This window comes from Psammomys obesus, unplaced genomic scaffold, assembly GCF_907164565.1.
Source record: "Psammomys obesus unplaced genomic scaffold, mPsaObe1.curated_primary_1811, whole genome shotgun sequence".
Lineage (NCBI taxonomy): Eukaryota > Metazoa > Chordata > Mammalia > Rodentia > Muridae > Psammomys > Psammomys obesus.
The window spans coordinates 11626025-11647940 of record NW_026596088.1 but is presented as its reverse complement, the minus strand read 5'-3'; the positions used below and the strand labels follow the sequence as shown (position 1 = coordinate 11647940).

Sequence of the window (21916 nt, the reverse complement as noted above, 5' to 3'; positions counted from 1 at the left end):
TCCTCAGGCTCCACTCGAGTATATTAATCTCATAGTGCCCTATATCAATTGATCCTTCAATATTTACAAACAACTGCTGTCAAATACAGTTTCAGAAACACCAATACAGTATATAAGAAATATTTTATTCACTTAGGACACTGTTTCCTGAGGTGACTACTGTTTAAAAAAAAACGACAGCAGTTTTTAAACTTTTTTCCTAAAATGAATGTACATTCATTCATATATATACACATTCATATATTTATATAAAGAAGATATATCAACAAATATACATTCATATATATATAAAGAATATATATACATATGTATATACATACACACATATGTGGAAGGACTTCTTTCTCATTCTCTGACTTTCCTTTTCCTGACTGTACCACATACAGACACACACACAGCTGCCCAGCAGCCTGTTCCAGTAGCAGTCAAGCCAGCCCAGTAAAGAGCCTTCCACCACACTAATCTCAGCTACTGCAGGCAGACATTCTAAGAGAAAATCCTTTCACTGAAATACATGGGTGACAAAAGTCAAAACTGCCACCTGACTGAAGATGGACTCTTCCCTCATTCTGATCTGGGAACTACTACAATTTCCTCCTTGAAGGATATAATTTTACATTTTCTTAATGGACTGGGTGGTGGATGAACCCAGCATCTGGCAAGAGACATTACACGTTTTGCATCATTCATTTTTTTTTATTTTGAATAGGTAAAAATATTGGACTCTGACCCTAATCACTTTTAGAGGGAATTACTATATGTGACTTAAAAATGGTTATGCCAGGACATCCCTCAGCATTCAAGAGAGTGTTTCCCTTGTGCTCTGTCAAGTGCCACACAGTATATCAATTTTTATTCCCCTCTCAAGCCTGGTATGCATACTGTTTGACTTCTTAAATTCTAAGTGTAGACATAACTCACAGAAGCCAGGCAAGCACTTGACTTATGGGAGATGGCACATGTAAGATTTATATCAACAACTTTATGTTAGACAAGGTCTGCTGTGATTGTGCAGCAACAGTGCACAACTTCATCTGTGTTTAAAAAGCTATAAAATAAATTGGAAAGGTTTGTTTACTATCCTTCTAATTTCTCAAGCACTATCGATCTAATAACAAGGCATGTTTTAGCATGAGAGCAAAGAATTGGACCCTGGTTTTCTAGAATAAACTTCCCTGATCCCTTTTGCAACATGTTCAGGCAGCACTGTCTAATTCTCAGTTGACCATTTCTACATGCCTGGTAAACCTTTGGCAGCCAGAAGAAATAGTTCCTCTTTCTTTGCATGTAGTTATTATAGAGATAATAATTGACTGCAGCATTATACAATGATTATTCTATACCCAACATCACCAACCTGTGGGTTCTAAACATACATTGTGTGTCTACATAGACTCATATATGTGCACTAACAAAATATGCCCACACCTGCTTCTCCTCCAGAAGCTCTGAAATTATCCCTGTACCCCATCACCAAGAAGCACTAATAATAGTGTGGCAACAGACACTAGGCATGGGGCTTTCTTGGGGCCTTTTACAATTATCTCTAATCTCAAAACTACTGTGAGGTACCATAATCATCCATTTTTAGGGATTAGGAAACGCAGGCTGAGGGATCTAAAGTAACTTGTCTGGAAGCTAGTAAGTGGTGGAAAAGTCTACAAAGCTAATTGTTGACTGGACTGGAATCTACATCCTCATTCATTCATCTCCAACACCTGTGCCACTTGCCTGTGCTCTACTATAGCATGCCTGAATCCAGAGTGCTTGACTTATATACAGGAATCTAGCTTTAAATGGCCCTAGATTCATACACTCCTCATAGATGTTAAAGTGCAGTCAACTTGACAATTTTAAAACATTTTAAGAAAACAGGTTATGAGTTGGGGGTGCAGTACAATTGTAAAGGTGCTTGTGTAGCATGAGCAAAGCTCTGGGTTGATGTAGCACCAAATAAACAAGGCATGGTGACTTACAGCTATAACCCCAGAACTCAGGAGATGAAAGAGGACCAGAACTACACTGTCCTCCACAGCTATGCTGGAGCTCCATCCAGTGTAGCCTACAGGAGACCTCCCACACACACACTTCAAAACTAAACAAACAAACATTTTGGATGAGTGTGTGGATGTAACATCTGCAGTATACAAGCTTATGTAGCATGCAAGTACAGGTGTCTGTGAATATGCATATGAAGGCTAGAGGAGGACGGAGTCTCCTGCTCTACTACTCTGCGGCTTACTCCCTTGAGAAAGAAACTCTCACTGAACCTGGAACTTAGCTGTTGACCAGCAAGTCCCAGAAAACTTCCTTCCTCCACCACTAACAAAGCAAGTTTCAGGCATGAGTGTGGCCACACCAATCTTTGAATGTAGGAGTTGAGATTTGAACTCAGATCTTTATGCTTGGTCAGCAATGACTGTTACCTGCTAAGTCATCTATTCAGCCCAATAAGAGTATGTCAGGGTGGGGGACAGTTCATGTTTCTGGTTTAAAAAAAAATCTGTGTAGAATAATATGGAAAGTTGGGTAATCTCTGAAAATTCACTTTCTAAGTCCTTTGTCTCTTTTTATAAGACCACATTTTATTTTCAAATGTACCAGCTCCTAAAAACACACATCTAATATTTCCTGTGTTCCCCTATACTCCTACAAAAATTAAAAGTCAAACTATTAGAAATGCTAGTCACAGTTATTTGCTTCAGATACAGTCTGTTAAAGTTCTTTAGGAAGTTAGTGTCTGTGACCAAAGACAAAAGTATATTTTAACTAGTCATTCAGTTTTTAGGCTGTATCCTAACTCTCTGAACTATTGGAAGGATGGATGGATGGATGGATGGATGGATGGATGGATGGATGGATGGATGGACAGATGGATGGTAGATGGGTGAGTGGATAGATGAATAGATGAGTGAAAAGGTGAGTGGATGGGTGGGAAGGAGGATGGATGGTTAGATAGACAGACAGATGGACAGACAGAGCCAATCTAAACAACCTGGATTTCACATTTAAGTGTGTAAATGTGAAGGCCAACATTTCTCAGTTCTTAAAACCCACTACAATTATACACAAGGAACATTTTAGCTTTGCCCACGATGGGAGTGTACCCTAACTAATTAAGTAATTACATCCAGATATTTCACGTGGGTGTCAGATGTCAGTACTTTTAAAAGTCTTCCATGTAATGACAAGGTGCAAACAAGGTTGAGAACCACTAACATGCAACATTGTCAATCAACAATCCCTTTTGACATACAGATTGTTTTTTTAAAAAGCTCTTAACACGAAGAAAGTTTACTGATCCTCAATATAGACATAAACTACTTTAAGATCACAGAGAGTGATACAGAGTACAAACTTACATGTAGTTCATAGTGTTTACTAAATAAAACTACTAAAAAGAAAGCAGAACATCTATGATGACTGTTGCTCCCTAAAAAGAAAGGACATTTTTAATTTCTAAAAAGGCAAAAAAATAAGGAGTACAGTTGCTTTTAAGTTTGACTCTGAGGTCAAACTGTGGTAGTCACCTTCCTTCCCTCTTCCCCCTGCCCCACCAGTGAACGAGGACCTTGCAGCAACTTAGGCTTTTCAGTGGTGGAAGACATGTACCACCTCTTCCTGTAGTGCTTTTTCAAGAATTTCCCCAAATTCTATCAACAACATCCTTCAGGTTGATCCAAATGCAGGTGCACAACTATTTTCTAATGTTGTTTTTCTGACACAAATACATTTGTTTCATTTAAAAAGAAACACTTTGTCTGCCTCAAAACACAAAATTAATGTGATTTATCAGTTGAAAATAACCAGAAGTTTGCAAAACAGTGGGTTTGAAAAGAGGTACTGTGGGAGTAGAGAGGGCTGCTCCCGGAAGACATAGGTTATTAAATGAAGACATGGTGCCAGGCATGAGATAACTTCCTAGGAGCCATTGGTCAGGGAAGGCCCTAAGGCACCCACAACAACACAGCTTTGGCTCTTGGTTGCCCACCATACCTAGATGGCAAGGTCCTACTGATGAAGACACCACACATCCTAGTTGCAGAATGTAGGGAAATCTGTATTGAAATGAGCAGAAAACCGTGTCCCTGCTGGCTAGGTTCCATGGTGCCAGAGGGTGCTATGCAGGCTGTCAGGAAAAAACACCAAGGATATGACCCAGCACTGGACCCTGCGTGCTACAGTACTGACCGCTGGGCAAGGTGTATTGACTACTAAAATAGTGGCATTACTGGTATGGAAACTTCTTTTTACAGTGGGCAGTCTCTCATGACTGGTTAAGGTATTGAATATCGCCAGAAGGGCCTGGACGGATATCATGCAGACCCTAAGAAAACACAGATGTCAGCCCAGGCTACTATACCCTGCAAAACTCTCAGTCCTCATAGACGGAGAAAACAAGATATTCAATGACAAAAACAAATTTCAACAATACCTACACACAAATCCAGCATTACAGAAGACACTGGAAGGGAAAATACAACCCAAAAAAATTAGCTTCTTTCAAGAAAACACAGGAAATAATTAACCTAACTACAGTAAAACAAAAAGCAACCAAGCACACAACCTTATGACCACAGCCAACATCAAAATCAAAGGATCTAACAGCCACTAGTCATTAATCTCTCTCAACATCAATGGACTCAACTCTCCAATAAAAAGACACAGATTAACAGAATGGATACGTAAACAAAACCCAGTAATCTGTTGCATACAAGAAACACACCTAAGGCACAAAGATAGACATTACCTGATAGTAAAGGTTTGGAAGACGACTTTCCAAGTAAATGGACCCAAGAAGCAAGCAGGAACAGCCATTCTAATATCTGATAAAACAGACTTTCAACCAAAATTAATAAAAAGAGATGGGGAAGGATACTTCATACTCATCAAGGGAAAATTCCACCAGGAAGACATCACAATCCTGAACATCTATGCCCCAAATACAAGAGCACCCACATTTGTTAAAGAAACATTGATAAAATTTAAACCACATATAGATCCCCACACATTAATAGTGGGAGACTTCAACACCCCACTCTCAACAAAGGACAGATCAACAAAACAGAAATTAAACAAAGAAACAATGTCTCTAACAGAGGTCATGAATCAAATGGACCTAACAGACATTTACAGAACTTTACACCCAAACACAAAAAAATTTACCTTCTTCTCAGCACCTCATGGAACCTTCTCCAAAATAGACCATATAGTTGGTCACAAAGCAAGCCTCAACAGATACAAGAAGATTGAAATAATCCCTTGTATGTTGTCTGATCACCATGGAATAAAGCTGGACCTCAACAACAACAGAAATAGCAAAAAGCCTACACACAGATGGAAACTGAACAACTTGTTACTAAATGACAGCTGGGTCAGGGAAGAAATAAAGAAAGAACTCAATGAAAATGAAGACAAAACATACCCAAACTTGTGGGACACAATGAAAGCAGTGCTAAGAGGAAAGTTCATAGCACTAAGTGCCTTCAAGAAGAAATTCAAGACAGCTCATTCAAGCAACTTAATGGCTCACTTAAAAACCCTAGAAAAAGAAGAAGCAGACACACCAAAAAGGAGTAGACCGCTGGAAATAATCAAACTCAAGGCTGAAATCAATCAATTAGAAACAAATAAAACAATTCAAAGAATCAATGAAACCAAGAGCTGGTTCTTTGAGAAAATCAACAAGATGGACAAACCCTTAGCCAAGCTAACTAAAAGGCAGAGAGACACCACCCAAATCAACAAAATCAGAAATGAAAAGGGGACATAACTACAGACACTGAGGAAATCCAAACAATCATTAGGACTTACTTCAAAAGTCTATATGCCACAAAATTTGAAAATCTAAATGAAATGGACAATTTTCTTGACTTACCAAAGCTGAATCAGGACCAGGTAAATCAACTAAATAGTCCTATATCCCCCAAAGAAATAGAAGCAGTCATCAAAAGTCTCCCATCCAAAAAAAGCCCAGGACCAGATGGCTTCAGCGCAGAATTCTACCAGACCTTCAAAGAAGAGCTAACTCCAATTCTCTTCAAACTATTCCACAAAATAGAAACAGAAGGAACATTACCAAACTCATTCTATGAAGCCACAGTCACCTTGGTACCTAAACCTCACAAAGACTCAACTAAGAAAGAGAATTTCAGGCCAATCTCCCTTATGAACATTGATGCAAAAATACTTAACAAAATACTCGCAAACCGAATCCAAGAACACATCAAAGATATTATCCACTATGACCAAGTAGGCTTCATCCCAGGTATGCAGGGGTGGTTTAATATATGGAAATCCATCAATGTGATCTACCATATTAACAAACTGAAAAAAAAAAAAAAACAAAAAAAACCACATGATCTCCCTAGATGCTGAAAAAGCATTTGACAAAATCCAACATCCATTCATATTTAAAGTAATGGAGAGATCAGGGATACAAGGCACATATCTAAACATAGTAAAGGCGATATACAGCAAGCCTATAGCCAACATCAAACTGAATGGAGAGAAACTTAAAGCAATCCCACTGAAATCAGGGACAAGACAAGGCTTGTCTCTCCATATCTCTTCAACATAGTGCTGGAAGTCCTTGCTAAAGCAATAAGACAGTTGAAGGAGATCAAGGGGATACAGATTGGAAAGGAAGAAGTCAAATTATCACTATTTGCAGATGATATGATAGTATACATGAGTGACCCCAAAAACTCTACCAGGGAACTCCTACAGCTGATAAACACCTTCAGCAAAGTGGCCGGATACAAAATTAACTCAAAAAAAATCAGTAGCACTCCTGTATACAAATACAAAATGGCTGAGAAAGAAATTCAGGAAACAACACCTTTCACAATAGCCACAAATGACATAAAGTACCTTGGTGTAACCCTAACCAAGCAAGTCAAAGATTTGTATGAGAAAAATTTCAAGTCTCTGAAGAAAGAATTAGAAGAAGATATGAGAAGATGGAAAGATTTCCCATGCTCATGGCTTGGCAGGATTAACATAGTAAAAATGGCCATCTTACCAAAAGCAACCTACAGATTTAATGCAATTCCCATCAAATTACCAAAACAATTCTTTACAGACCTGGAAAGAAAAATTCTCAACTTCGTATGGAATAACAAGAAACCCAGAATTGCAAAATGATCCTGTACAACAACAGGTTGTCTGGAGGTAACTCTATCCCTGATGTACTACAAGCTGTACTACAGAGCAATAGTAATAAAAACTACACGGTACTGGCATAGAAACAGAATGGTGGATCAATGGAACCGAACAGAAGACCCAGAAATAAACCCACACACTTATGGACACCTGATTTTTGACAAAGATGCCAAAACCATACAATGGAATAAAGATAGCATCTTCAACAAATGGTGCTGGTCCAACTGGATGTCTACATGTAAAAAAATGAAAATAGATCCATACTTATCACCCTGCACAAAACTGAAGTCCAAGTGGATCAAAGAACTCAACATAAAACCAGACACATTAAATCGGCTAGAAAAAAAGTGGGGAATACCCTAGAACTCATTGGTACAGGAGAAAACTTCCTGAACAGAACACCAAGAGCACAGGCTCTAAGAGCAACAATCAATAAATGAGACCTCATGAAACTGAAAAGCTTCTGTAAAGCAAAGGACACCATCATCAAAACAAAGCGACTGCCTACAGATTGGGAAAGAATCTTCACCAACCCTTTATCTGACAGAGGACTCATATCCAGTATATATAAAGAACTAAAGAAGCTGAAAAGCAGCGAACCAAGTAATCCACTTAAAAAATGGGGAACAGAGATAAACAGAGAATTCTTGTAGAGGAATATTGAATGGCAGAGAAGCACTTAAAGAAATGCTCAACCTCATTAGCCATTAGGGAAATGCAAATCAAAACAACTCTGAGATTTCACCTTACACCCATCAGAATGGCCAAGATCAAAAATTCAAGTGACAGCACATGCTGGAGAGGTTGTGGAGAAAGGGGAACCCTCCTCCACTGCTGGTGGGAATGTAAACTTGTACAGCCACTCTGGAAATCAATCTGGCGCTATCTCAAACAACTAGGAATAGCACTTCCTCAAGATCCAGCCATACCACTCCTAGGCATATATCCAAAAGAGGCTCAAGTACACAAAAAGGACATTTGCGCAACCATGTTTGTAGCAGCTTTATTTGTAACAGCCAGAAGCTGGAAACAGCCCAGATGCCCCTCAACTGAAGAATAGATGCAGAAACTGTGGTACATCTATACAATGGAGTATTACTCAGCAATGAAAAATAAGGAAATCCTGCAATTTGCAGGTAAATGGTGGGACCTGGAAAGGATCATCCTGAGTGAGTTGTCCCAGAAGCAAAAAGACACACACGATATATACTCACTCATATAAACATACAACATAGGATAAACCCGCTAAAATCTGTACATCTAAACACACTAAGCAAAAGAGAGGACCCTAACTAAAATGCTCAATCCCCATCCTGAAAGGCAAAGAGGATGGACATCAGAAGAAGAAGAAAACAGGAAACAACCTAGGAACCTGCTACAGAGGGCCTCTGAAAGCCAGAAGAAGAAAAGAGGAAGCAATTTAGGAACCTGCCACAGAGGGCCTCTGAAAGCCTCTGCCCTGCAGACTATCAAAGCAGATGCTGAGCCTGATGGCCAACTGTCAGGCAGAGTGAATGGAATTTTATGTAAGAAGTGGGAAATAGCAAGAGCTGGAGAAGACAGGAACTCCACAAGGAGAGCAACAGAACAAGAAAATTTGAACACAGGGAACTTCCCAGAGACTCATACTCCAACCAAGGACTATTCATGGAGATAACCTAGAACCCCTGCACAGATGTAGCCCATGGCAGTTCAGTGTCCAAATGGGTTACATAGTAATGGGAAGAGGGACTGCCTCTGACATAATCTGATTGGCCTGCTCTTTGATCATCGCCCCCTAAGGGGGGAGCAGCCTTACCAGGCCACAGAAGATGCCAATGGATGAGAACTGATATACTAAGATCAGAAAGAAGGAGAGGAGGACCTCCCCTATCAGTGGACTTGGGGTGGGACATGCATGCAGAAAGGGGAGGGAGGGTGGGATCGGGAGGAGAGGAGGGAGGGGCTTATGGGGGGATACAAAATGAATAAAGTGTAATTAATAAAAGTTAAATAAAAAATTTAAAAAAAGAAAAGTATTGAATATCAAGGACTGCGTTTTCTGACGAAATCAATATTTTTTAAAAGAAAAGTAAGTATCCTATAAGAAAGTAAATAAGCAAATAATCTGAGGCCATGTGTTGTGGATCATGTTCTTAACGGCAGTGATCAGAGGCAGAAGAGTCAATGCAAGTACAAGGCCACTGTGGGCAATTAGTGAAACCTTGTCTCCAAAGGAAGGCAATGATAAAAATTAAAAAAAAAAAAAAACACACACCTATATTATTCCACTATTGTCATACTAGATATCCCTCTTTTGTACACATACATACTTGAAAGAGAGGCAGGGAGGGGAGAAATGAGATCGACTAAATATATATAAACTGAATCCTCAATGTAAAGAGGACCAAGAAACCAAGAAAAGAGAGTTACTTTCTCCTTATAAGACTGAGTTAGTGTTATGTGACGTCACCTGCTGACACCAGCAGGATCACTTGCCCACTGGGCAGCTTCATGCCCAGACTAGGAAGAGAGGAGAGTTTTTACCATGTTAATTTCAAGCAAGAAGCAGAGCCTCTGGATTCCATGAATTTTCAGAATCTCTGATTTAGGAAGCTGGGGGTAGGATCTGAGATATGAACTGGTCTGATTAGCTAGGGGAGTGCAGAGTGTCAGGGTGGAAGAGGGGAGGATCACACACAGGAAAACCACTGACTTAACAATTTCCAGTTTCCCCTTCCCTAACATCTTTGCGCATGTTTGGAAAGCAGGGAGCCGGAGGATGAACTCTGCAGAGCATCTTACGGGATCTTGTCTACGCTCTTCTTGTTTCTAGACCCATTCCAAACTAAGCAATCCAGACTGATTAATGTGCAGTTTTAAACCACAGTAAGAGTTTGTCATTTTAGCTTTTATGGGCCTTGCAATTCATAAATTACAGCAGCTTTACCTATTCTTTATAACCTGGAAACTTCATTATTAAAATGTTTGAAGCAGGCTATATGGTATCTATCATTATTTAAAAAGTTAATTATATTACAGAAAAGAAATAATTAGATTTGCATTTTTATCTTGGTTTTAAACTTCCAAAGAAGATCACCACAGCTTGCCTGTGGGCAACTGAAAAAAAAAAAAAAAAAAAAACATATAACAGAGAAACAGAGAGGAGAGAGGGTCTGTTTTTCTTGGCTAATTCATGATTGAAGATAGAATTACAAGATATTTTAAGGGCTTGCTGAGGCTGGGGGCTAATCCTAGACTTCTAAGCTTTGTTTATTTCACTGCATGGCAAGAGACTACCAGACACATGTACAATGCCAATAGAAGTATCAAATTGCTTTCGATGGATTTATTTGCTTCTTTCTGAGGCTTTTGGAAGAAGATCCATTACCTGATCAATAACACACAGAACCAGACTGTTTGCTAGAGCCAAAACAGAAGCAGTGTAATTGCCTTTTGTTTCTCAACCCTAAATGCAGTTAGAGAAACGATGCAACCTAAGCCTGTCTGGCAAGGACCCTAGGTCTTGACTGTGCTCTACTCTAGCCATCTTGAAAAGACAATAAATGGAAGGTCCAGCTCTTAAAATTAGAGGTCAATTAGATACTTAACGATGAAGCATATCTTCAAATATATATCTATTATTTTATGCTAGCAAAAAATTAATTAACCAGGTCAAGCAGGCCATGAAGGCTAATGTATAAAGTAATTATTTCTGATCTTTAGACAACTACTTCACATAAAAGGGTAGTCCTTTATTCTGCTCAGCAGATACCTGAAATGTCTGTAGTTAATCATACTGAAGGAAGCTACAGGCAAAGCTTAGCTGAAAGACAGAGGATGTCTCAAGCCATCCTGTTTGATTGCTCAAGATGATCATTTTCTTCCTTGGAATATTTGTGTATCTCTGTATCATACAGGGGAAAGGAGAAAATAAATTTATTGGTGCTCTACCACACAAGTAATGTGGACAAACATAAAATATGCCAATAGCATATAAGAATATATCATAATCAAATTAGAAAACACTACATATAAAATATTCATATGCTCTTAAGAGCAAATCTTTCACAAAACAAAACTGAGGAACAAATTTGGGAGAAAGTTAATAAACAGCATGTTCTATAGCAGTTAAAAGTGGGGGCTTTCAGCATGACAGGGGGCTCTGGAAAGAAATAGCATGGCATTTGTTTTTGGCTTTCTACAGATTGTGTTCCAAACCCAACATGTATCTAAAGTGATAGAGAGGGGCGAAGAATATTGGGTATTAATCATAAAATTGATAATGATTCTAAGTATCTTAGTTTTACGCAAGAAGATGAGTATGCATGAACTGACAACTTCAGCCTTTGTCCAGAAAGCCAGAGGAAATCTCCAGCAGCCAGTTCATCCACAGGAGTCTGTTCTACAGCCAGTCTTGAAGACAGGCTCTTTGGGTGACTCTATTCCTTGCTCTGAAAAGATTCTACTAGTTAGATAACTCTATTCATCTCTGGAAAAGTAAGTTTTTTCACAAAGGTATTCTAATGAGCTGAATTCTTTTACAAAGACTAAGTTGCAGCCATAAGGTGCCATCATTAACTGTATTCCCAATGACAAGTTATAGGTGCCAGTATGGGATATTGTATCCATGAAGAATGGCTTCTGTGATTGAAACCTACAATATGTTCAAATGAGAATAGATGAAGAATTATATAAAAGAACAAGGTATCTAGATTTATAAAATATTTTCATCTACTATAGCCTTACCTTGACTAGTTTATTAAAATACTATAACTATCAAATACATTTCAAAAAGTGGATTTTGTATGTCAGTTCACTTAACTCATGAATGAAATGCTTCAGAACACTGGCTTAGATGCTACAGTGTAGCTGGTAGGGAAAGTAATTTGAAATGACTGAGGCCATTATCTTTCCTTGGAATTACAGTATTAAGAAGCAACTTTGCTGACTAGGAAGCCCCACATTCCATGACTGCTTATTTTTACATTCCATGGTCTTGCTATCCTGGGAATATAAATCATCTCTGACTTTTCCTGGGTTCCAAAGAAGAGATCCACTTAATATGTAACAACTTGGAGGAATCACCATTTTCTCCCAAAACACAAACAGGGATTTGAGTTCAACAGGCAAACAGCATCTATTAATATTAAACTATGTTAATAATCATTTAAATTATTAGCCTAGCTTTTTAAATGGTAAGCATTAGCTCATCAAAACCATAAAAAAATTTCACAGAATCATTTATCATGTTTTTCCAACTTTACTTACACAGCCTTAGGAGAATCTCTTAAAAAGTGTAGTTAGGATCCACCAAGGCAAAATTATGTTTAAAAATATGCTCAAGGAAGAAAAAATATAAAGGAAAACTTATCTGAACTGCACATGTAGGTTCTGTATGACTGCAAATAAAATTTTCATGGAACCTTTAGAAATACTATTGCAATCATGTCTTTTCCTAATTCTAATGAAAGATTATAGTTTTCATTTGGGGCAAATCACTGAAGTTTTCATTTGTTGCTCTTATAATAGATCCAGGTGTGTTTATATACAGTTGTTAAGAGAGTTTAGAGTCCTGATGAGACTTGATAAACTATGGGCAGATGACAAAGGAGAACTCCCCCTTTCAGTGGACGAGAGAAGGGAATGGGGGGGAAAAGAGCAGGAGGGTGGGACTGGGAGTAGTAAAGGAGGGGGCTTCAATTGAGATATATAATGAAAAAAAAAACTGTGAAAAAAATTTAAAAATGAGTCTAGACACTGCACACTGACCTAGAGTAATGTCTTAAATATAGCTGACAGCCAAGGCAATTCTTGCTGAACATGTGTGCTATCAGGTTCTAGGACTTAAGATGTGAGAACGTTAAACGTGTTAAACTTTTTCAAATTGCCTTTGTAGTCACTGGGAGCTTTAAGAAGAGCAGTAGGGAGGCAGAACAGGTAGATCTTTCTGAGTTTAAGGCCAGCATGGATTATACATTGAGACATTGTCTCAGAAAATAAAAAGTTAAGAACTAGATTTACTTTTCAATTATTCTGTTTTTCTGTTCTGTTTCAGATGGAAGAAATGTTTTCTTTTGTCTGATTAAAAAAATTGTTGAACCTGCCTTTAATCTCACATTTTTTTCTCTAAAAGTACATTGAAATTAACCCAACTATAGTCTTTATTTTAAAGTAGACTATGTTTATGGGTGGGGAGAAACTATCTATAAAAATACAGTTAACTCCTGTACTCTTCCAAAGAACTGATTGGAAGGCTGAACATCAAAACTTGCTTTGTAAGTGTCAGAGATAAGTAAGTTTCATGTAAGGAGTGTTTTCAGCATTTGAAAAATTCTTAGAATGGTCTCCCACTGATAAGATAAGTGCTGACAAGATAGGTCTTGTAGCAGGATCCCAGGACAGAAGGAACAGTAAACACGGGCCTAACTGTTCTCTTATTTTAAAAAGCATGAAATCTTGTCAGGAAGAAACTTAAATCCCTAAAATGAGCCTAAAACTGACATGTGTACCTCTGCTGTTTCATAACTTGAATTTCTTAGTTTAAGTGATGATTAGCTAGATTCTTTAAAAAATTTTTTTAATGTGACCAATAATTAGGCAATTAAAATTCTATTAGAAAATTTTTAAAAAGTTTATCTTTCTCTCTGTGTGTCTCTGTTTGTCTCTGTCTCTCCTCTCTCCCTCTCTCTCTCTCTCTGCATGGGCAAGTGGGCACATGTGGGGGAAGCTGCATAAAATGTATATACATGCCTATGGAGGGCAGAAGTCAATCTTACATGCTATTCCTCATGTGCTGTCCATCTTATTTTATTAAGATGGGGTCTTTCATTGGCCTGGAGCTTACCACTGAGGCTCATCTGGTTAGCTGGAAAGCCCCAGGCATGCATCTGTCTCTGCTTCTCGGGTTCTGGGATTATAAGTAGGTTTCTGGGAATGGAGCTCAAATCTTCATGCTGTGTGGCAAGCATTTTACCAACTAAGCTAGCTATCTCCCCAGGCCCATCCCTATCTTCTTAAACTGAATATTCAGATTAATATTTTAAGATTGTGCTCCACAGTTAATTAAAACACATCAATTTCATGCTATAATGATAAAATCATATGTAATCAATAGCTACAACATTTCATAAAAACACTATGAACTGCTGTGCATCTGAGGTTTTCAGTAGCACAGGAAGATGTCAATCAAGACAGTCCGTTGATAAAAATAACACTGGATGAAGAACAGAATATATTAGAAATACATACTCTCATAGGATTGTCCAAAGAGGAAACTAACTGATCATGTTATTCGACACCCTCGAGTTCTTGGAGAAGTAACTAAAGAAACATGCAAGAAACCACAGACTAAAAATCTTAACCCCAGGAGTAGGAAACATACTGTAAATTTTAATAAGGGCAGACAACGGGACACCTGGGCAGCTATATAATTAAGAACCTCAGCATGAGACATGAAAGAGATATCAGTATAAGAAATTATTCCCAGATTTAATTGTGAAATCTGACCATCAAAAATGCAAAAGACATTCATCTTGATTTTGAAATGTAGGATTGAATACAGAACACAGAAACAGAAAAAAAAAAAAAAAAACTAGACAACATATTCCAGCTAAATCCTCCCAGAGAAGTTGCTGAAACAAAAAGCTAAATTGAGGAGAGGTACCTCTTCAGACACTGTTGGAATTATCAATGTAGTCTCAGCGGCCAGCACAGTAAGAATGATTAACAAGATGAAGCAAAGATCTAAGTTAAAATCACTGGTATTGTTCAATACGGTAGAGCATTAGAGGAAGCTATGATTTTATGCAATTGGTGTTTTGGGAGGTGCAAGAATCTCAGCAAAAGCACTGATAAACCTCCGAAGATACTGGCTTGGCTATGGTGGTCCAGATTTCAACAGGTTAGAAAATATCCACAATGAGCAAGAAAAAGAAATCTGTGATTGGCTAAGCATACCTCTGGAACCAGTGTTCTGAAGGTTAATCTACAACCAGTGCTTTCTTCCAGCACGTTCTAGAATTCATAAACTTGTGGTTTTATTCAGAAATAGAAGCCATTCTCCCTACCTATTTGAAACAGCTGTTAGTTGAGTTAATTATCAAGTGTCTAAAGGAACAACATAAATCCAGCTGTCACCTTCCCTTCACAGACCCTGTAATGAACTGCACATTTTTATACTGCTGCTAGAAAAATAAATAAATAAAAACAATGACTTCTGTAAAGTAGGTTATAATTATTCACAACCATTTTTCTTGTTGTCTAGATCATAAGCTCCTTGAAGACAGGCCAGAGTTCTGCTCTCCTTTGTATCCAACACAGTGAGCTTAGTACTTGCAGAGAAATAAATTAATTATTAACAGGCTTTTCCCAGATTCTTCTCAGAATTGACCCAACTGGTCCTCACAAGTAAATAAAAGTAATCTTCTTTCTCTGGCGCTATTACATAATAAAACATAAAGCAGAAAGTGGCTTTTAGCAATAAAAAAAAAAACATCTGTATGCTGCCTTGGAAACAAAGAGGTTGGAGCTTGGTGCATTAGGACAAATGGAAGAAGGCAGGGCTGAGGAAGGCGGGTCGGTGTACTCTGCTCACACATCACACCATAGAAGGTTGCCGTGACCACCACGACCACCACCTGGCTGTCTCCTTGGACAACAACTGTGTACATCATCGTCCTTGAATAACAGCCATGTTGGCACTGTTGATAAGACAAGCATTTACAACACCTTAAATTCAATTTTGAAGGAAGAGCGCATCTACAGATACTCAGATGAGGGTAATAAAACACACTGACCTGGATCTGTTGCTGCAGGAGATTAATCTTGTGCTGCTGCTGTAGAAGTTGCTGCTGTTGTCTTGCGATCTATCAGAAATAAAGTTCCATTAGGTTAAAATGAAACGCTCGCACCTTTGCTATTACCTCTGTGTCCCTCCTGCTACTGCCTGAGTGCTTTACTGCACTTCAGTGCGAAACACTCTCCCTTTGGAAGGAGGCAGTGGGACCAGAGAGGACCTGAGAAGAATCTGAGCCAGTGGGTTGTCTCTGCTTTATCCAGAGGTGCAAATGACAGCCCTGTGCTCTAGCTGGGAGTGAGCTCCCCATTCTGCAGTGACTGGCTGGAAACCACAGACTTTGGAATCTAGATCCTCACAGAAAAAAAAAAAAAAAAAACAGGAAAACCCTGGCCATATTTGTCTAAAGAGGATAGTCTGGCTATAAATAATAATAATAATAAGTAAAATCTGAAAGCGAAAGGCTTCCTAATGTGCCACAGGTCTATTTCTGTCATTTAGCCATGGCAGGCTTATAAACATTATCAAAAGGACATAAAAACGTGCTAAACAGTGAAAAAAAAAAAAAACTTTTAGCTTTTTGGATGATGCTCTGTGCTCTACAAAGCATTTTTAAGGCAGACTATGATGTAATTTAAATTTACCCTTTAGGGTGATGAACTTGTTTTTAGTACAGGAGGTGCATACAAGTGTTATATTCCCTTTCTTTGCACAGCAATCAAACTCAACTTTCAGGAGGTTATCTAGTCTATTAAAAGAAACACTAATCGTAAAATATAAACCCTACTGAAGACCAAGTCTGGCCTTAGGAGGACAAAAACTTTAAGATGGTGAGTTTGTTGCCTAATTAAATAGGAGTCAGCATTCAGCTACTCTCCTTGCCTGCTCACTGCCCACCTCACAGCCTTAGGTTATAAAGAGGTTTCTTTCAGAGTGTGCATTGCAAAACAGGAGGGCATGGGGAGGTGAAGAGCTCCCAGAAGGACCTGGTTTCATTGTGCTTCGTGGTCAAGAGTTCCTCCTTCTATTTATTTCCATAAGTCAGGATTCTAGAATGATCTGTGTTGAGAGTGATTAGAGTTCAGATGACTCTAATCTCTACCTCTATTCATTTTAAGTCTTCCTGTTACCCTCCCTCACCTAGAACATGGGAAATGCCCAATCATGCCATCCAGCATACAATGACAACACAATGAGAGATTTCTTGATGCTGCTCCATGTTTTCTGGTGACAACTGGTTCATACTCAAAGTATGATGCTCCAGTTTGAGAACTGGGATTATTCTTTCTCAGAGTCTAGAGTCCACACAGAATCAGGATTTAATCAGGTTAGGATGTCCTGCTCTGGCTTGTTGCCACTCAAATCAGAAACAGAGCACTCACTTTGCAGCTCTAAGTATGGATGCTGGGACCTCTGAATATTTATCTTCTCTTAGCAAACTGGTGAAACACCACTAGGCATCTAATATTGATGGTTCCTCGTAAATGATAAAGTGCTGCCTAGAAATGCATCGAAACACCACAGCGCAATTACCATCATCCACTCTACACACATGGGCTTGACACAGTGAAGTATGGTGCAGAAGCACCATGTGGCTCAGACTCTGAATTTTATTTGCCAATCGGTTGAGCTACATGCTCGCTTCATTGAGCATGACAACCTAGTTTTAAGTGTCATTTAATTTTCATTTTGAAATATAATTACAAAGTGTTCACTGTAAGATATCACTCGTCTGCAAATGTGTCAAGATTAATTTGTGCTAGCTTATTCACAAGTGTCAATAGTTAATTACTGTGTCATCTCTGGATGGCTAAATGACATTCTAACTTCTGATTTTTTACAGTGTTCCTTTATGTTATTTTCCATTAGGGGCTGAGTCCATATTCCTACATGTGGGCAAATACTCAAGCATATAAAATACCAGACGTCACAACTCATTAAAATCAACAGAGCATATACTGCTCTATATATCCCTGTAAAATACATTTAACTGAAAAGATAATTCCAGTAATAATGTCAAATTTCTAAAAACTGCACATTAATTTGGGTCTGTTTGATCTACGGCACGAGAAACTATGCTATAGATTCATTGTTATATTAATGCACTCTAGGAGACAAGAAAATCATTTGTAAAAAGTGGTTCATTTTTGAAAAAGCATACATTTAAACTGATTTTTTTATTCTCATTTCTGATTCAGTCAAGACCAGCTCTTTGAAGAGCCATGTGCTAATTTGCTTTCAGTGCACTATAAAGAGAGAGAATAAAACCACCCAAACCAACACAACTTTCATGTAGATGAGGAATGGTATATTAATAATTACCTTGGAAAGCAAGCATAAGCCAGGCAAGGCTATTGGGGGAAGAGGGGTGAGTACTTTAAAAGCTAGAGGAAAGAAAAATCACTAAGCTGAAAAGTCCCTAAGTTTTTCTAGAAGAATCCCTTCTTTTCTAGAGAGTAAAGTAAGGCCTGGAGAGAAACCACAGTTACCATTAGGATGAGCTGGGTGCCTCTGTAGAGGACTATACCCAAATAATTCACACCTTCCAAAAGTCATGCTGCCATCAGGTCCAGCCCTGCTGGCGAGGATGCATTTCTTCGCCCTCTTAAAGACTGAATTACTAGAAGTCTCCCTCCTTCCTCCCTTCTCTTTCTTTCTGTCTCTTTCTTTCTTTCTTTCTTTCTTTCTTTCTTTCTTTCTTTCTTTCTTTCTTTCTTTCTTCTTTTTCGAATTTTCATGATCTTATTTTCTGAAGAAAGCCTACAACAAATAGACCAATCAGTGTGATTGCTTACAGAGCTTGGCACCTGCCCTCCACATCTCCAGTTCTCTGGCTCCTTTTGCAATGCTCACCTGTTCTTGTTGTTGGCGAGCAAGGTCCATTTGCTGCCGCTGTTTCTCGATCTGTGAGGCTGCCAGCTTTTTCTGTTCATCATGTGCTGCCAGGAGCTGCTCCCGCAAGCTGATCAGCTGGGTAATCATGGTGGAGAGTTGCCGTTCTTTCTCTGCTAGGCTCTCGGGTGTACCTAAAATGGAAATGAGAAAAAAAAATTTCACCAGCTTGAGGACTGTCTGCAGGAATCAGAGAAAGAAGTGCAGAGTTTAGAAGAACAACTTAGAAAAGGGTCTGGGATGGTGACTATTAGCCACTGTGATTGCATGTGTGCTGTGATGTGCTTAGGGCTCACCATGTCCAGAACTGTATTGTCACCTAGAATCTCCTACCTCCTCTAAACAAAAACCAAAGCAGAACAACCTACCCATCTACTTCTTTTCATGACACACCCATCTTTTGAGCAAACCAAGAAAACTGAGGTACTGAATGGTGGCTGTAGGAGGGAGAAATATTTACTTCAGTGGTTAGCTACAGGCAAGTAGTTCCTGTAAGTTACCCCTTCCCAAGTATCCTTATAAGTAACCCTCATTAAATTCATTGAGTTCCCACAGACTAAAGAATCAAAACAAACAAAGACAGGAAAGCACATGGGGGTGGAGGTTGTTGAGAAGAGGAAGGAGATCAACAAGAGTGGGAGGGGAACAGCAGAGTGTAATGAGAGATGAGTATCATCAAAACACACTATATACTGAAAGTGTTGTAACAAACACACTATTATGCATAGTTAATATATGATAAGAAACTTTTAATGAAAGAAGCCAAAGTTCTACAGTTCTGACCAAAGATCAGAAGCTTTAAATATTTTAATATTCTCTAACTATCCTCTCCACAAGTGACACTATCATCAGCAAGGGTATGGTAGGTGCTTACTAAACACTCTCTCAGGAATTGCCTAGTCATTGTTCTCACAGGCTTTCTATTGTCAAAGGTATGTCTGAAGTTCAGAGGTAAGAGGTCAGTCTCTTGGCCATGGAACATGCTCTCCCAAGAGAATAAAAACTGCCTTACAATAAAAAAGTATTGAGGGCTGTTGTTGTTGTTTTGGTTTGGTTTGTTCCTAGGGATCAAGCTAAGGATTCCACGTTTGTCCTCAAAGGCAACAATGTTGCTTGAGGGCTCCCTCACCCCCTTTGCCATTTGTCACTCTTCAAAGTGAGAAACAGGCTCAGAGGCTGCAAAGGTTATGCATAAGGATGTGCCGTTTAATGAACGCAAAGATGCTGAGCACTTACGGTATGCGCTAATGGCACTGCACAGTCTTTTATGGGCAAATTGCACAGTCTCTTAAGTAAAGGGGACAGAATTCTTTTGTGAATCTAAATTAGAGCATTTTACCGCAGCATAAGATAAGGAGTCTGGTCACTGTACTGGAGCTTCACTGGTTTCATTATAAAGAAGAAACCTATGCTTTGAAAGCTTTTCAGGAAGATGCCAGCAGCTGTCAAAAGGGATGAAGAGTACAGATTTTTGTGAACGTGGAAGGGAGACTTTAAGCCCTGTGAAGCCCTCCCTGCTCCTCATGCCTGCTAAGAAAGCAAGGGACAACCCAACAAGCTAAAACTACCTTAATTGTGTATGTCCCTACTTTCTAAGTGGTCCCAAGGAGGAAAAAAAAAAAGGTGTCCTCAGAGGATGCTGGCTAGCTCTTGCTGGCATAAGATTTCTTCAAAGACAGACAGATGCTGGCAGAAAAGCAACCCAGGTAGGAATACCTTTGGATTTTAATACCAACTCAGATTAAAAACAAACAAACAAAAACTGTGTCCTTGAAAAAAAATACTGATCTGAAAGAGCATCTATAATCAAAATTAAAAGACAAGAGTTAGGTACAAGAAAGTAGACATCCTGATTATGGAAGTACACAACAAATGAAGAATGGCACTTGGAAATCATTAAAGAAGAAAAATAGATTTTATTTCACCAGTAGAATTTTAGGTTAGGTTGAAAAAGAACTTCTTTACCCAGAAATATTAGATAATAAAAATATAAACGTAGGTTGCCAAAGGAGATCAAAAAGTATTTTTAAAACCACAGGAAGCTCCAAGTATAGTTTCATTAAGATATGCAGGAATGAGAAGATACAAGAAAACTAAGGAACTTATTTATTTATTTATTTATTTATTTACTTATTTACTTATTTTTAAATTTAGTAAATATTTTTTTGAATGGGAACAATGTGCCAGGTACTATATCAAATAATCACTATATGAATGTAAAGTACTATTGACAAATTGCAAGCAAATCAAGCATTTTAAGGGGGGTTGACTCAAGTTTGGACCCACGTTCAAGGAAGAAAGCCTAGAAAAACAACAATCTAACGAGAAGGACATGAATTAAGTAGGTAAAGAGAGTAAATACCTTTTGATCAAAGAACTTTCCAGAAAATATGAAACATTACCATCGCAAGGGGACTACAGCTAAGGGAAAGGTTGTGAGTAGTGGGTGGTCAAGAGCTTTCAAGAAGGAAAAAAAAAAACCAATATAGGCTTTGTTCTGCGTTTGCATGCTGGGGGGATATGGGCTTTGGTGTCTTTCAGCGATTAAATAAAGGTGATTAAATATGAACAAGGAAAATAAAAGAAAGAAGGGTACCAGATGAGGCTAAAAGGAGGAGGAAAATGTCACCCCATTCGGCCCATGTAGACCGTATTTGGTGAGTTTTCCCTCCTTTCTAAGAGTAAGGCAACATTGTAGAATTGTTTACACAAGGGCAGTGCTGTAGCTGTTATGTGGAGAACAGGCTGGAAAGTTCTGAAATCCAGTGGAGAGTGTGCACATTTTATTGCCTATGTTTGTGTCCTATTCTTGATTCACTGTAATTTTCTTTTACACTTGGCTATATGAGGTGAGTTAAAGGCTTTCTGAAAACCGGGACAGCGGCCCTGCCAGTGTTGTTAGTTAATAAAGCACCCTCAGAGTGCTTTGGGTAAGGACCAAAGGCACATAAGTTGGATTGATCTTTATGTTTTTCAGTGAAGACAAATTTTTCCCTTCTCCATTTTTAAAGCCTTTTCAACAATCCTTCATTTATTTCTCTTTGGGCAGTATGTCAATGACAGCTTCTTTTTCAAGGTGGAGCC

General features: G+C 38.6%; 1 protein-coding gene across 6 annotated transcripts in view; it reads right to left on the bottom strand.

The window, feature by feature from the left end:
• Sox6 (SRY-box transcription factor 6) overlaps positions 1-21916 on the bottom strand; it is a 379352-nt gene that overhangs the window by 168338 nt on the left and 189098 nt on the right. For all 6 annotated transcript variants that reach the window (XM_055627453.1, XM_055627455.1, XM_055627457.1 and 3 more), the window contains exons 5-6: positions 18794-18966; positions 15942-16010 (exon numbers count right to left, since the gene is read on the bottom strand). In XM_055627453.1, the coding sequence (XP_055483428.1) occupies positions 15942-16010; positions 18794-18966 (242 nt within the window). The remainder of the gene's footprint in view (positions 1-15941; positions 16011-18793; positions 18967-21916) is intronic.